General features: G+C 35.7%; 1 protein-coding gene across 2 annotated transcripts; it reads left to right on the forward strand.

Moving 5' to 3' along the window:
• Window positions 1-10,864: 10,864 nt before the first annotated feature.
• Window positions 10,865-12,312, forward strand: LOC142518207 (dolichol-phosphate mannose synthase subunit 2). Of its 2 annotated transcripts, XM_075620930.1 has the most exons (4): window positions 10,894-11,083; window positions 11,539-11,625; window positions 11,784-11,890; window positions 11,978-12,312. In XM_075620930.1, the coding sequence occupies exons 3-4, from the start codon at window positions 11,801-11,803 to the stop codon at window positions 12,128-12,130; spliced, it is 243 nt and encodes an 80-aa protein (XP_075477045.1). In that variant the 5' UTR covers window positions 10,894-11,083; window positions 11,539-11,625; window positions 11,784-11,800; the 3' UTR covers window positions 12,131-12,312. The 2 variants fall into 2 exon arrangements, with proteins under 2 accessions (XP_075477044.1, XP_075477045.1); XM_075620929.1 differs by lacking the exon at window positions 11,539-11,625 and having other exon boundaries at window positions 10,865-11,083.
• The last annotated feature ends 3,990 nt before the right edge of the window (window positions 12,313-16,302 follow it).

The raw sequence follows: 16,302 nt of genomic DNA on the forward strand, positions 1-16,302 counted from the left end.
AGCACTTCCATGCGACATGTCAAGAATTCACAATGTATTCCACGTTTCGTAGCTGAGGAGATATATTTCCGATCCTAGTCATATTCTTGAAGCTGGACCACTGTTGGTTGAAGGAAATTTAAATGAAGGGCTAAAATATGAAGAGATTCCAATTCGAATTGTGGATAACAAAGACCAAGTACTGAGGAGACGAACTATTCCATATGTCAAAGTACAATGGTCCAACCACACCGAAAGAGAAGCTACTTGGGAGTTGGAAGAAAAGATGTGAGGGCAATACCCTTATCTCTTTGAGGATCATGTATAGCCAAGTTTCGAGGACGAAACTTCTCATAAGGAGGGAGGGATGTGAGAACCCGAATTTCCAGCATTTCAGCAGCAATGCAAAACTCCAGCAGAAGTTAATATTTCCAGCAGCTAGCAATAGTCAGTAGCAAAGGAAAATTCCAGCAGTAGCTAATAATTTCAGTATCAACTAATATTTCAGAAGTTGATATTTTCCAACAGATAGAATCCAGCAGCAGAAGAACGAGATTCCAGCAGACAGTTACTAACTCAACTCATTACTTGTAACTGAAGCATTTAAATGGAAAAAAGGCTGTTAAATGCAGATTATGGCCTTTAATAGGGAGTCTAACAGTCAGAATTTGGCCTATAAATAACACCCTCAAGTCTCTGAATTGGTGTTACACAAATCTTGAGATTATTACTTAAATTTTCGAGTTAAGAGAGTGCCTTGTTCGAGCTGTAAAATCCAGTAGCGAGAGCAACCAGATTTCCAGTAGACTTCAACCGAAACTCTAGCAAATTACGGTAAGTGGGCTTATGTATAAATATCTTTAAATCAGTTTGATTCTGTTTTAAAGCACATTTTCTGAATGGTTATATGATTTTGAAGCACTGAAACTCCCTAGTGAACTAATGGTAGGAATATATATTCTGAACATTTCTGAATTCTGATCCTGATTCTGGCCTCACCCCTTAGAGGAGAGAACATATAGGGGATTGATATCAGTTTAGCCATGAAATTCACTAATGTGCTCAGTGCTTACTAATTCTGATTTCTGTTCTGAAACCTGTGATTTCTGAATTATGATTTCTGTTCTGAAAATACGAGTTTTCTGTATATTATTGTATTACTGTTTTTGTTGAAAACGATTTCAAAAACTGAGAGTTATTTCCGGCCCTGCTTACTGAGTGACAATCATATCACTCACCCACCAAACCCATCTCAGATAAGAACGAGGAAGAAAAGTTAGAAGAAGAAGAGCATATTCAATTCTGGGGCTGGTGAAGAAGGCCGTTGCTTATCAGTTCTAGTTTATGTTTATTCCGCTGTATCTGTTAAGATACTGTTATATTTGGTTTTACATTTCCTCTGTAAAACATTTGGCATTGAGTTTGTATCAGACATTGAAATATTCAGTATTTATAAATAAAAAGACTGGTTTCTGAATTCTGTACTTCTGAGGCTTGTTGTTTTCGAATGTAAATTTGACAGCAACGCCGGTGTCAAGTAACCCCCGTCCCGGGGCGTGACAAGGTACACAAATCTATATACACACATGAACTAACTTGTAAAACATTACATTTATTAATATTATATGAAAAAAAATTCAAACAAGTTTATTTTCCAGTAGTCACCACGCCATTGCGCGGTACAAGAGTGCACCTGTGCACAGTAGAGACAAAAAATGGCAGAAGGTTGCGCACGCCTACAGGATAAACAATCTGGAAGATTTTTTTCAAAAAAAATAAGACAAACAGATCGCAAAAGAGAAAACCAGCAGGAAACCCACGTATGAACTAAGAGCAAGATGGAGACCAGAAGAGATTGAAGAAACCACTGAAAAATATATCGATCCTTCATTGTAAATCCAATTCATAGAAACTCAATATCTTACAAAAACCAATAAAGAGACAAAGTAACTCAAACTAACCATATCATAACCCATAAAATATCTGTTAAAACTAATCAAGGAACACAACAGTGACAATTAAGAAACCATGAAAAACTCAAACGGATTGATTACAATGAAATCAAAAGCTAACGAATGATTCCCGTTATTTTATCTTCACCTTTCGTCCTCCTTTTCCCATTCGTTATTCTTTTTCTTTTTTCATCCCACCAAAAAAGAAGGAAAAAGAAAATTCCAAGCACGATGCGGTGCGAGAAGGCCCTGCCCTTATAGTGGAAATCTAAAGAAATCAAAAAACCCAAACAAGAATAAGAGAAGAACAAACCTGATACTGTAAGAAAGAGAAAAAAAAGCAGAACAAAAACAAGAGGGGAAAAACCAGAACAGTAGAATCTTTCCAATGCCAGAGGGCCGAACGCCGCACACGAGGGTTGAGAGCGAAGAAACTGCAGTAAGATAGAAGTAGAGAAAAGACAAAGCAAACCCTCAGTTGCCCTTTGTCCGTTGTCGTATGCCGTTTTTGTTGTAGTGGCTAATCACACGTGTTGCTGTTTCTGTTCTCTGGTGAGGTGGAAGAAGAAGCCCATGACACGTTTAGGATTTTGTAACCTGCTACGCTCTTTGCTGCTTCGTTGGTGTTATTGGTGGTTGTTGCGGTGGAGGAAGAAATGTATTACATGTATATATTTGTTTACCGGCACCGTACCGAAATTGATCATGTACAATTTATTCATGCTTTCATATAAGTAGATATAAAATAATATTGAGTACCGTTTTGAAATAAAATTTTTGGACTCGTATCTGTCGGCAAGAAAAAGATGTGCATTAAATGAGGGGTCATCAATGTTAGCAATTGGAAAATTAGGCAGACCAAATTGTTGACGAGGATTTTTCAGAGGACGCGTTTTTAACGCGTCTTCACACTAACAGAGGCTCTATAAATAGAGCTCCCCCCTTCATTCTGAAATCATCCCTTCTTCGAGTTTTCTCTCTTCTTATAAGCATTTGAGTGCTTAGTTCTATAATATTTGTGAGGTGTTTTGTTCTCCTGTATTAAGAGAGAGTGTGTTCTCTTTGGAAACACAGTGAGTGAATTGTACACCACAAAATATAATAGTGAAATTCTTTTCATCTTGCCCGTAGTTTTTACCCTAATATTTTTTAGGGGTTTTCCACGTAAATCTCGGTGTCCAGTTTATTCTTTATTTCTGGGTTTTATTATCTCAAATTCCGCACGTGGGACCAACAAGTGGTATCAGAGCTTGGGTTTAAAATTTCTTAAAATTCTGAGTATGCTCTGTGGTTGCAGCCTAGACTGATCTTCCACATCAGTAAAGATTTTTTGAGATTTTTTTATTAAGGCGGGATTATTTTGTTCAGTCTACTAAATTGTTGTAGACATAATGGCGGGAAGGTACAAGATAGCAAAGTTCAACGGAAGCAATTTTATGATGTGGAAAATAAAGATACAAGCAGTTTTAAGAAATGAAAATTGCTTGGCGGCTATTGGAGATAGACCGGTGAAGATTGTAGATGATGGAAAGTGGAATGAGATGAATGATAATATTGTTGCCAATTTACACTTGGTTATAGCAGACGAAGTTTTGTCAAGTATCTCTGAGATAAAAACAGCCAAAGTTATCTGGGATACTCTGACAAAGATGTACGAGATCAAGTCACTACACAACATGATTTTCCTAAAGAGAAGGCTTTATACTCTTCGGATGGCGGAATCTTCATCGATGACCGATCATATCAACACACTAAATACTCTATTCGCCCAACTCACTTCCATGGGGCATAAAATAGGGGAAAATGAACGTGCGGAGCTTCTACTTCAAATTCTATCAGATTCATATGATCAACTTATCATCAACATAACCAACAATATTCTTATGGGCTTTCTAAGATTCGACGATGTCTTAACTGCGGTTCTCGGAGAAGAAAGCTAGCGCAAGAATAAGGAAGATAGATTGGTAACATTGAAGCAGGCAGAGGCTTTGCCGATGATAAGAGGAAGGTTTATGGACCGTGACTCCAGTGGGAGCCAAATGCGAGGTAGATCAAAGTCGAGAAGTAAGAAGAAAAATATTTACTGCTTTAAATGTGGCGGTAAATGGCACTTCAAGAAAGAGTGTACGAGTATCGATAAAAGCTCTCAAGGAAATGTGTCTAGTACTTCAGGCAGTGGTGAAATATTATTCAGCGAAGCAGCAACTGTTGCAGAAGACAGGCAAAAATTTTGTGACACATGGATTATGGATTCAGGAGCGACGTGGCATATGATGTCTTGGAGAGAATGGTTTGATCATTATGAACCTGTCTCAGGAGGATCTATATTCATGGGAAATGATCATGCCTTGGAAATCGCTGGGGTCAGTACTATAAAAATTAAAATGTTTGATGGAACCATTTGCACCATACAGGAGGTACGACATGTGAAGGGACTGACAAAAAATCTTTTGTCCTTGGGACAATTGGATGATATCAGGTGCAAAACTCGGATCGAGAACGGGATCATGAAAATTGTGAAGGGAGCGCTTGTGGTTATGAATGCGAAAAAGGTTGCTGCAAATCTGTATGTACTTTTGGGGAAAACACACAAAGAGGCAGAACTAGCTGTTGCATCAATTGGTTCAGGAGAAGAATTAACAGTGTTATGGCATAGAAAGCTCGAACATATGTCAGAACGGGGGTTGAAAATTCTCTCAGAACGGAAGCTGCTGCCGGGACTTACAAAAGTGTCACTACCCTTTTGTGAGCACTGTGTTACCAGTAAACAACACAGATTAAAGTTTGGCACTTCTACTGCCAGAAGCAAAAGCATATTGGAGCTGATTCATTCGGATGTTTGGCAAGCACCAGTTGTATCCCTAGGAAGAGCGAGATACTTTGTCTCGTTCATTGACGATTTCTCTAGGAGATGTTGGGTGTATCCGATCAAGAAGAAATCAGATGTTTTTCAGATCTTCAAAGATTTCAAAGTGCGGGTTGAACTTGATACTGAAAAGAAAATCAAGTGTCTGAGGACTGACAATGGAGGAGAATATACCAGTGATGAGTTTGATGCATTTTGTCAACATGAGGGCATCAAAAGACAATTCACGACGGCTTACACACCTCAACAGAATGGAGTGGCGGAGCGGATGAACAGAACCTTGTTGGACAGAATAAGAGCTATGCCTAGGACTGCAGGTCCAGAAATGTCATTTTGGGCGGAGACAGTCAAAACCGTTTGTTATATTATCAATCGTTCTCCTTCAGTGGCGATTGATTTGAAGACTCCGATGGAGATGTGGACTGAGAAGCCGACAGATTATTCTCATTTGCATACATTTGGAAGTTATGTGTACGTTCTGTACAATGAGCAAGAAAGATCAAAGTTAGATTCGAAATCCAGAAAATGTATCTTCTTGGGTTATGCTGATGGAGTAAAGGGGTTTCGCTTGTGGTATCCTACTAGTTCACAAGCTTGTCATCAGCAGGGATGTTATCTTCGAGGAAGATAAAGTAAAGGGAGACAAAGGCACACCGAATTCAGAAACTACTATTTTTCAGGTGGAAAATAAGACGGACGAAGGTCAAGTTTCTTGTGAAGCAGTACCAGAGCACGAAGAACAAGAACATGTTGAGTCTGAGGTTTCTAATGTGAGGCAGTCAACTCAAGACAGAAGACCACCAGGTTGGCTTTTAGATTATATCACTGAAAGCAACATTGCATATTGTCTGTTATCAGAGGATGGTGAGCCATCGAGTTTCCACGAGGCTACTCAAAGCTCGGATGTATCTTTGTGGATGATAGCAATGCAAGAACAATTGGAGGCATTAGACATGAATAAAACTTGGAATCTTGTTACACTACCACGAGGGAGGAAAGCTATCGGTAACAGATGGGTTTATAGGATCAAGCGAGATGGCAATAACCAAGTGGAGCGGTATCGTGCTAGATTGGTGGTAAAAGGGTATGCTCAGAAAGAAGGCATTGACTTCAATGAGATATTTTCCCCTGTGGTTCGGCTTACAACAGTCAGAGTGGTGTTGGCATTGTGTGCGGTGTTTGACCTACATCTAGAACAGCTAGATGTGAAAACGGCGTTTCTTCATGGAGATCTTGAAGAAGAAATCTATATGCTCCAGCCAGAAGGTTTTGCGGAAAAAGGCAAAGAGAACTTGGTTTGCAGGTTGAAGAAATCTCTGTACGGTCTCAAACAGGCGCCGAGGTGTTGGTACAAGAGATTTGATTCCTATATCATGAGCCTTGGATACAAAAGACTGAGTGCAGACCCTTGTACATATTTCAAGAGGTCTGGTGATGATTATATTATTTTGCTGTTGTATGTGGACAATATGTTGGTAGCAGGCCCCAACAAAGATCAGGTCCAAGGATTGAAGACACAATTGGCTAGGGAATTTGATATGAAGAACTTGGGACCAGCAAACAAGATTCTAGGGATGCAAGTTTACCGAGATAGAAGTAACCAAAAGATTTGGCTTTCACGGAGAAATTATTTGAAGAAAGTTTTGCAACGCTTCAACATGCAAGATAGTAAACCAATCTCGACCCCTCTTCCTGTTAACTTCAAGTTATCCTCCAAGATGTGTCCTAGCAGTGAAGCAGAGAAGATAGAGATGTCTCGAGTACCATATGCATCAGCAGTGGGAAGTTTGATGTTCGCCATGATCTGTACAAGACCGGACATTGCTCAAGCAGTGGGAGCAGTTAGTCGGTATATGGTGAATCCTAGACGAGAGCATTGGAGTACTATTAAGAGGATCCTTAGATACATTAAGGGTACCTCGAATGCTGCATTATGTTATGGAGGATCAGATTTTACACTCAGTGGCTATGTCGATTCAGATTATGCAGGTGATCCTGATAAGAGGAAATCTACTACTTGTTATGTGTTTACACTTGCGAGGGGAGCAGTAAGCTGGGTTTCAAAACTGCAGACAGTTGTGGCGTTATCTACAACAAAGGCAGAATACATGGCAGCTACTCAAGCTTGCAAGGAGGCAATATGGATTAAAAGGTTATTTGAGGAGATCGAGCACAAACAAGAGAATGTTTCTTTGTTTTGTGACAGTCAGAGTGCCTTGCACATCGCAAGGAATCCAGCCTTTCATTCCAGGACAAAACACATTGGAGTACAATTTCACTTTGTACGGGAAGTACTAGAGAAAGGAAGCGTGGATATGCAGAAGATCCATACAAAGGATAACATAGCTGATTTTCTAACCAAGCCAGTGAACACTGATAAGTTTGAGTGGTGTAGATCCTCAAGTGGTCTAGCGGAAACATAAGCAGCAGGGAATGACAAGATTGAAAAGATGTGTGGATATGTGTTTGATTCTCAATCAAATCTCCAAGTGGGAGAAATGTCGGCAAGAAAAAGATGTGCATTAAATGAGGGGTCATCAATGTTAGCAATTGGAAAATTAGGCAGACCAAATTGTTGACGAGGATTTTTCAGAGGACACCTTTTTAACGCGTCTTCACACTGACAGAGGCTCTATAAATAGAGCTCCCCCCTTCATTCTGAAATCATCCCTTCTTCGAGTTTTCTCTCATCTTATAAGCATTTGAGTGCTTAGTTCTATAATATTTGTGAGGTGTTTTGTTCTCCTGTATTAAGAGAATGTGTGTTCTCTTTGGAAACACAGTGAGTGAGTTGTACACCACAAAATATTATAGTGGAATTCTTTTCATCTTGCCCGTGGTTTTTACCCGAATAATTTTTAGGGGTTTTCCACGTAAATCTCGGTGTCCATTTTATTCTTTATTTTCGGGTTTTATTATCTCAAATTCCGCACGTGGGACCAACATTTAAGACACCATCACAGCGTTATTTTATTGAATCTTTTTTATTACAATAAAGTTTTGAACATTGGCCATCTTACATGATGACGAGGATATTATGTCACTATACCACGAGTGACATCATTTTTTTGTACTAAACCATTTTATTATTTTTTATTATTTTTTGAGTTAAGAGAGGAGATTGTTACAATTAAGTTTCGAATCATAGACTTCGTCTCAAACTTAAGACCTTGTAAAATCTTAGATCTTATATAAAAATTTTCAGTGATATTAAAAAATATTAAAGCTAGTATATTATTTAATTATAGATCTTGTCATATTATTAATATAAAATCATGTTTACTATTCCAAGAACATCAAGGAATTATATAATAAAATATAATATTAAATAATAAGTTGTATTCTTTGGGAGAAAAACTCAAATTAAAAATCATTTGTTCCGGTAGTGTTTTATAAATTTAAGTCTATACAAAACGAGATAAAAGAGAGAGTTCAAAGAAAACTTTGAACTATATTATTCATGACCAATAACCATTTCTAGAGATGGTGGATCATTTTAGAGATGAAACAAATAGAAAGGTGCAAAGAAAATTCAGAGACAACACTTTTCATTATTCTTTCATTCTACAACACCCAACAACACGACCACGTAGTACTACACAATCAAGGAGGCTTGTGACACAAATTTGAGACCTTCGAAAGAACGACAAGAGATACTTGAATGACAAGACGAAGGAAATTCATCTAGGGACATGAAATCAACTTTACTATGCGATTTTTATTATTTGTCTTGAATTTAGTGTTATATTTTTGAGTATGTTTATGTATTCAATTATTTCATTATTATAAACTTATTAGGTTGTTTATAGAGATTGAAGGATCTTGATTTGAATTGAATATTATTTTGTCAATGATTATTTGTTCTTACAATTTATTGGTGTATTTTTTAATTTTCTTTCCATCTACTGATCATATATTGAACGTTAAATTTATTTGAAATCTGGCACTTAGAAGAGAGGATTTTGAGTAGGATCATTAAAAAATACACAACATAGATTTTTTGTAAAGTTTGGGAGGTTGACAATTTCCTTTGAGGTTGCTGAACAATAATCATAAAACTGGATTAAATTATTTTGATGTTTTATTTCTAATAAGAATATCGAAGTTGACATTAGAATAATGAAATTTACGTATCTCTTGGGAGAGGCAGTAAATAACACTGAAGATTTTTTGGTCTATAAATTAGAATATGTGATATTATCAATTAATATGTTTTATATGAATGAAAATTGAGTAAAATCTTGTATCTATATAATCCGTCTCAGATTGTGTACCAAAAGTCGTCTTTGAAATTTCGCATTATTTACTTTATTTTAGTTTATTGAAATCTTAAGCCTTGATTTTCTAAATAAAATTGATGTTATTTTAATTACATTATTTCGTGAGAATATAAATTTCAATTTTCGTGAGAACTCAACTCAACTCAACTCAACTCAACATATATTAACAATTCAACATCATTTACTTACGGGTAAAAATCACATAACAAAATTATTTTCATGAAAAAGATGAAAAGGGTGAAGAAAGGTTGGGGCCTTCAGTAACTGTTGATTGGGAGAATGTAAAGATTTCTGTACACTTTCTGGAAAAGTTTTGTGATATCACTTTGGAGCTAAGTGAATCTAAAACTCATACATTCCAGTTGATTTACCAATCATTTAAGCTGAGATTGAGAGAAAGAGAAGTAATGATTAAAATCCAACTCTTAAAAAAGTAGCATGATCAATAAGTTTTACGAGTATTGGGGGAATTCAGATAATACGAACATTTTGATATCTATTGGTAATATTTTGGACCCTAGGAACAAATTTAAGATGATCAAAGTAAGCATTGAAAAAATGATAGTTACTCCTACAAGAATCCAATAATTCGTTCATAAGTTCAAATAAGAATCCGTAACTTTGTGGACAGATTTCAAGGGAATAATGATGTATTGAATGTTGAGAGTCAAAGTATGCAAATAATGTGTGACGGAGGAGGTGGTATTTTTTGTGATGAATTGTTTTATGATGTGGTAGTACAAAACGAAGATAAAAAACTTCAAGAGATATCCAGTTAAGTGGATAAATACCCCGCCTATGAGATTGAAAAACGAACTAATCAATGTTTCAATATTTTTGAGTGGTGCAGAGGAAGTGAAACTAAGTACTCAATTATTTCAATTATTGCCAATGATATATTTGCAATTTCATGCTCAACAAGTGATGCCCTTGTCCCACATTAATTGAAAATAAAAGTTTAAAATGATTTATAAAGTCTTATAATAAACTCCTATAGCAACTTTGGTTTATCATTTTTGTAAAACGTAGACGAATACTAAATAATTTCTAGAAAGACCTATTTTGCTATGCAGGGCAAAATGTTACGTGGATGAAAGCCACCTCTTAAATCTACATGGCAAAGTGCTATATCATAGGAGTCATCTCTTGAGACATGAATGAATGTTTTGTTTATTTTAGATAGTTTTGTCATGAAAAAATTATGTAAAAGCTCATATTAATTATTTTTGTTTCAGGAATCATTGGCATATTGTTTGATCAATAATTAGGCCGAGAACATGTAATTTTGTTGGCGTATTGCAGACAGATCGTTTGATTAATAATTAGACAAAAGAACTTTAGTTTTGTTGGCATATGCTTTGATAAATAATTAGGTTGGGCTAAAGACTAAAGTTTAAAAATAAGCCCAAGAGAGTAAACCATTTAACGTAAGTTCCTAACATTTTTAATAAAATTAAAAATTTAAATTTAATCGGTTTAAATGATAAATTCAATATTTTTCAAAATGAAAACCGAGCTAAATTTCTGAAATTATTCGGTTCGGTCGGTTATTTCGGTCGAACACAAGATTTTGCTAACCACTACTAGTGAGGTTGTATACAAGAGCATGTCCTTTATAAGACGGTCTCACGAATCTTTATTTGTGAGACGGGTCAATCATACCGATATTCACAATAAAAAGTAATACTAGAGCATTAAAAATAATACTTTTCATTAATGATCCAAATAAAAAAATTCGTCTCATAAACCTTCTCACGTAAGTTTTTGTCTTTGTACAAATGGACTAAGCCGGGTCATGGATTGGGCCAGTCAGGATTAGGGCGATGGGAGTCCATTTACTAGCCTTAGTGATAAAGAAATTGGGAGAAAGGAAAGGACATGGCCGAGGGTTCAAGTAAGCCGATAGAGAACAGCCTATAAGGAAGCCAAAGGAGACTAGGAAGGCAGAGTCAAGGCCGCAGATATCAAATTGAAGCTACTAAATCAACGCTTGGATCCGGTGAAAGGTGAGCTTCAACTTAATAATCTGAAATCATTTGATATAATTAGTGGAGATGCACTTTTGGTATGGGAGGGCAGGGATGGCAGCCACAATTGGAGATGGGTGTGGAGTAATGGGAATATATGTTGGATGTAGGAACTGATAAAATAAGTTTCATCTGAAATTAAAGCAGTATTCAACAAATGGCTGCGAGAAAAACGATATAATGTTTGTTGGGAATATTAGTTTCATCTAGTTTTCAGAAACTGTAGCACTATGCACCAGTAATGGAACATCTTGTATTTACAATGGTGAGTGTACGTTAATTATCGTTCGTTGGAGCTGGAAAATGTCGAGAGCAACTTAATGGGTGACCTTGTGGATTCGAAAATCACAAATTTTAGTTTGTTTCCACACCTTTATTTGTGATATGTGACGTTTAAATGAGGAGTGAAATGACAACAATGGAAATGCTTGTAGGGAGTCCCTCCTTGTTCGTTTTTGCTGTATCATACGGTGTGCGAGAAGGCACACAGCCTGAATGTGTTGAGATATGCTAACAAACAGGTGATAGTGATGTAATTTACTCTGCATGATCACATGGTCGATGAAACCGATCAATGTACAATTTTCCAGATTCGAAACACGACTCTTTTCTTTGGTTCCCTATCTCTGACAATTGAATGTATTATGAGAAGTTGATCATTATTTTCACCACTCCACAGGTTAAATAATCTATGCTATGGAACTAGCAGACAGAGCCATTGGCTTGCTTTTATCAGTCATCAGCATATCCATATTTACCTATTATACCTTCTGGGTCATCATCCTGGTTAGCTAAATTTTCCGCGGAGTTAAAAATGTTAATTGTTTGTGCCTTTCATTTTTTTACCTATTCATTATATCGTTTTTCTCGCAGCCATTTGTTGAAACAGACCATTTCGTGCACAAGTACTTTCTACCCCAGGAATATGCAATTCTCATTCCGGTCTTCGCAGGTGTAACGCTCTCATGTTTCCTCACAATGTTTATTGGATATGTGATGATCAAATCTAAAAAGAAGAAGGCATGAATCGAAACTGTGTGCCAGCCTTTACTTATTCAAGTTCAGTTCATGTTTTTGGACGCACTACTCACCTGATATTCGAATACCTTTTTGGATGGTACATAAGCTATCCTTGCATTTGTATGGAACATTGCTAACAGATTTTTTAGTTTTTTAAGGCATAATAAATGGCACCATGTTTATTATTCGGACATCTGCCGCAACCCTTGTGCGCGCGATGTTCAAATCAGGGATGATGGCTTAATGTTTGTGTGTGTGGGCAGGAAGGGGTTGTTTTTTGGGGGTTGGGGTAAGCCTTACCAAGGTTCCAAAACCTATAATTCTTATTATGTAACCGACAATTTTGGTTCGAATAAAAGGTGGAACCGGAACCGAACAGCTTTGGTATGGTTCCGAATCTGGTTCATGACAGTTTTGGTCATGGTTTAAGCCTATTAAAAATAAAATTTATTCAATTAAATTTTAATGGTCAAGAAAAAATTAATGACACAATTCGTGATAGTTTAGGAACCGGAATCAAATAGTAAAATCATGGTAACCGAAAAAATGGTTCAAGTTATGGTTTTTGAGAGATTGTTTCTGGTTTGGTTTATGGTTCCAAATGATCTGCGGTCGGGTCTAGAATAGTAGTCACATTCTAAAAGATAGCATACGACATTACTATCTAAAATATCCTGGAGAATGAGGTGCAAAATCTGTCGAAACGGTAGGAAAATCTCTCGGAGCCGAGCCACTTGCGCGTCGTCTAACTTCCCTGCCGCCTCTTTACTACTCATAATGCCTTCTCTTCGAATTTGAATCCAAATCTGAGACGGAATTCCCTCCTCTTTCCAGGTGTGATGATTTAGCAGCTGATCCACAGAAAATTTGAAGAATGGAGTGATTTTTGTTGGGTTTTTAATGGGGAAAATATGAAGTATAGCTAATCAATCGGAATTCTTTTGCTTATCTATACTTACTATAAGTGTGAGATCCTTAGAGTAACTATCTTATACGACACCAAAATATTTAATTTCATAATTATCCTTCTTATCCTACTAAAACCTCCTCAAGTCAAAATCGAATAACTCTTCTAAATTGAAAATAATTTCGTATCAATTTTTTAATATTATTTGTTCAAATTAAGAATAATAATAACACATGTAATGCGTATACATATTTTATTATTGGAGAAGAAATTGTCTCTATGTATGTTGGTGTGAATTTGATTACTTATTAATTTCAAATTATAAATAAATAAATTAGTGGGAAACTTGTTGAAAGCGTGCAAAAGATAAGGTAAAACATGACATGAAACTTGAAGAATTCACACAAAATCTGGGAACTTTTGAAGTATTATTCATTTAAATTTTTTATATTAAATTTTAAAATGTTTTCATAAATTTTCATGAAACATGTTTTGATAAATTATTAGAATTATTATTTTAATATGATAACATTGAAGTTTATTATTTTTATAATAAATTTTCGAGTGATGTTATCATTTAAAAATTCAAAAATATAGATAAAGATAAAAAAAAAAATTATTGTTTGGATATAATAATTATAGATAAGTTTCAAATTTATTAAAATATTTTTTAAATATTTTGTTATTAAATCAATATAGACTAGTTTTTGTTAACTGAGATAAGTATTTTTGACATATAATAAAAAATTAGTACATGAGAACAAATAGGGATGTCAAACACGAACATGATCTATCAACCCGAAAAATTTTATCCCTCTCCTCTCGCAAATAATTTCGGTCACCTAAGTTTCCACAAGAAAAATCCACGGTCACATCGACGCAAGATATTTGAAATTCAGACTATCCAATCTCGACACAAAATTAATATCTATAGTGCGATCTAATTAAGGAATCCAGTCTTCGATTGTAGACCTGATTTAACTTTTCTAACGATGTGCTCTGAGCATGGCACTTCATTTTCAAAAATGACTATTTCTGGCGTTCCAAATGTTACAGATACATGCTGCTAAGCCAATGCTCCTCAACTTGGACATAGCAGAGTTACCACTGTAAACCCCTCGAAAGGCCTTTACCATGCTAAGCCAGCTTCTAATCCCATCCCATGTAAGTTTTCGGGGAATTCACAGGCGAAGAACAAATTATCTGCAGATTACTCACATTTAATTTCATAGCACACAAACTCTTTATTATCAACATAACATAGTCTATCTCTTGTTAAGAACTTATCATGAGCAAACATCCACAAGGAGAAGCGATGAGAATGATGTTTTCATATTTTTTATTTTTAAGAAAGGATGTTCTAAAGATATATAGTGCTGGCCGGTTCTTTGGAATTTGTTATCAATGAAATACTGAAAATTTTGTTTCTCAAGTTTTTCTAATTTATCTTGAATCAATAGTTTTTGTATTTTGTTTTTAATTCTTATTGTATTATATTTAGAATTTATGATTATTTTTTAGAGCCAAATTTTCATATGAATACATATCAAATATAGAAATATTAATAATTATTATGTTGTAAATAATAATTGTTAAAACAATATAGTTGTAACGTCCCACAAATTTGAAGATCAACGTGAACCACATGCATGCAAGTTATCAAATTTCTTATATATTTTAATTGAATTGTTTTAATTGCATGAATTAATTATGATGTGCATGTTTACATGTTTAAAATAAGGTTTTCTGTTAGAATGCATAAAATTGTGTTTTAAGGTTATTTGAGATACGATCGAGGAACGGAGGCCAGAGACTATACGGGGAAAATATTTTATTAAATAATTATTTTTAATTACTTAATGTATGGTGTATTTTAAATGGAATTTTCGAAAATGAGTTGTTTTTATATGTCGAGTCGTATTTTAGACTGATATTCAATTTTCAATGAAAATAGAGACTTTTTGAGAACTCGACTATTATTTTCACAAATTATCCTAAACAAAATATTTTAAATATTAACTAATGGATTTAATGAGCCTATTATAATAGGTTAATGGGCCTAAGCTTGCATCATGTATTATATATTAAATTTTAAGCTAATAAACCCTACCCATAAACCCCAAAACTCACGCCCCTCCCTAGAATAACACAAGGATTCTTCCTCCATCAGCCTACACGATCACACACATAGTTTTCAAGAAATGTCGCGTGAAGTTTGAAGGGAAAATTCAGCAAGGTCCTCCCCGCGTCGACGTCCTCGCATTGCAAATCGTTTTCGTGCGTAATATACGCAAAGACACGCCTTAATCTTCTTTCAAACATCTTTCACACCATATTATGTATATTTAATTATCATTGCATGAAAAATATGTTGCACTACTTATATTTTCGTTTTTATGGCTAAATATGCATAATAGTAGAGTTTTCATTTTTTTAAAACTCTTTCTAATGATGCACAAAGGGGCTTCCATTGTAGGGATACTTGAAGGAATGTTTTTCCACATGTTTAAGGATCCATAGATGCATAGGTAAGGGCTGGACAAGGAGGCAATAAAGATGAACGAAAATTAGGAGGTTCATGGACTAGGGTTTCAGTTTTTGCTTCCTAGGTGCAGGCGGCTGATAACTGATTTTAGGGATCATCCAGGGGTCTCAAGAGGGCTGAGCCATGATCTTAGGTAGGCTGCACGAGGGGTGGTTCAAGGGCTAGGGGCTGGGAGCGAAGGGCTCGACGCATATGGCTTGTGGGCGACGGGTTGAGTGGATGCGGCTTCTAGGCTGGGTAGGTGCTGTCCAATAGGGTCCTTAGGGTTTTTTCATGGTCCTAGGATGGGTAACTAGGGGCTGGACATGGTGGCAAATTAGGGATCGAACCAATTAGGGCTAGGGTTTTGTGCAGAAAATTTCAAAAGTTTTCTAGGCTTGTTCTATGTTCTAAATGCTTGGTTTAGGTTGAATAAGGTATGGTTAGGTGTTAATAATCTTTGGTTCAAGTTTGGTAAAATTTGGTTAAATTTCGAGTCAATACGAGTCAAAACTGGAATGTACGTCTAAAATTAAAAACGAATTGAAAAATTAGTCGAGAAGCCTAAGTTTACATCCACTAAATATTTATGGGTGTATTTTAAGATGATATGTTAAGTTTGGAATGATTTGGGTCGTCGTTTTAAGGTCTAAGAATAAATTGGAAAAGTTAGAGTCTCAGGGGCAAAACAATCATTTTACACCTGAAAAATGCGTCCTGACAATGCCCGGTATGATGTAATAAATG

The sequence above is a fragment of the Primulina tabacum genome, chromosome 11, assembly GCF_025594145.1.
Source record: "Primulina tabacum isolate GXHZ01 chromosome 11, ASM2559414v2, whole genome shotgun sequence".
Lineage (NCBI taxonomy): Eukaryota > Viridiplantae > Streptophyta > Magnoliopsida > Lamiales > Gesneriaceae > Primulina > Primulina tabacum.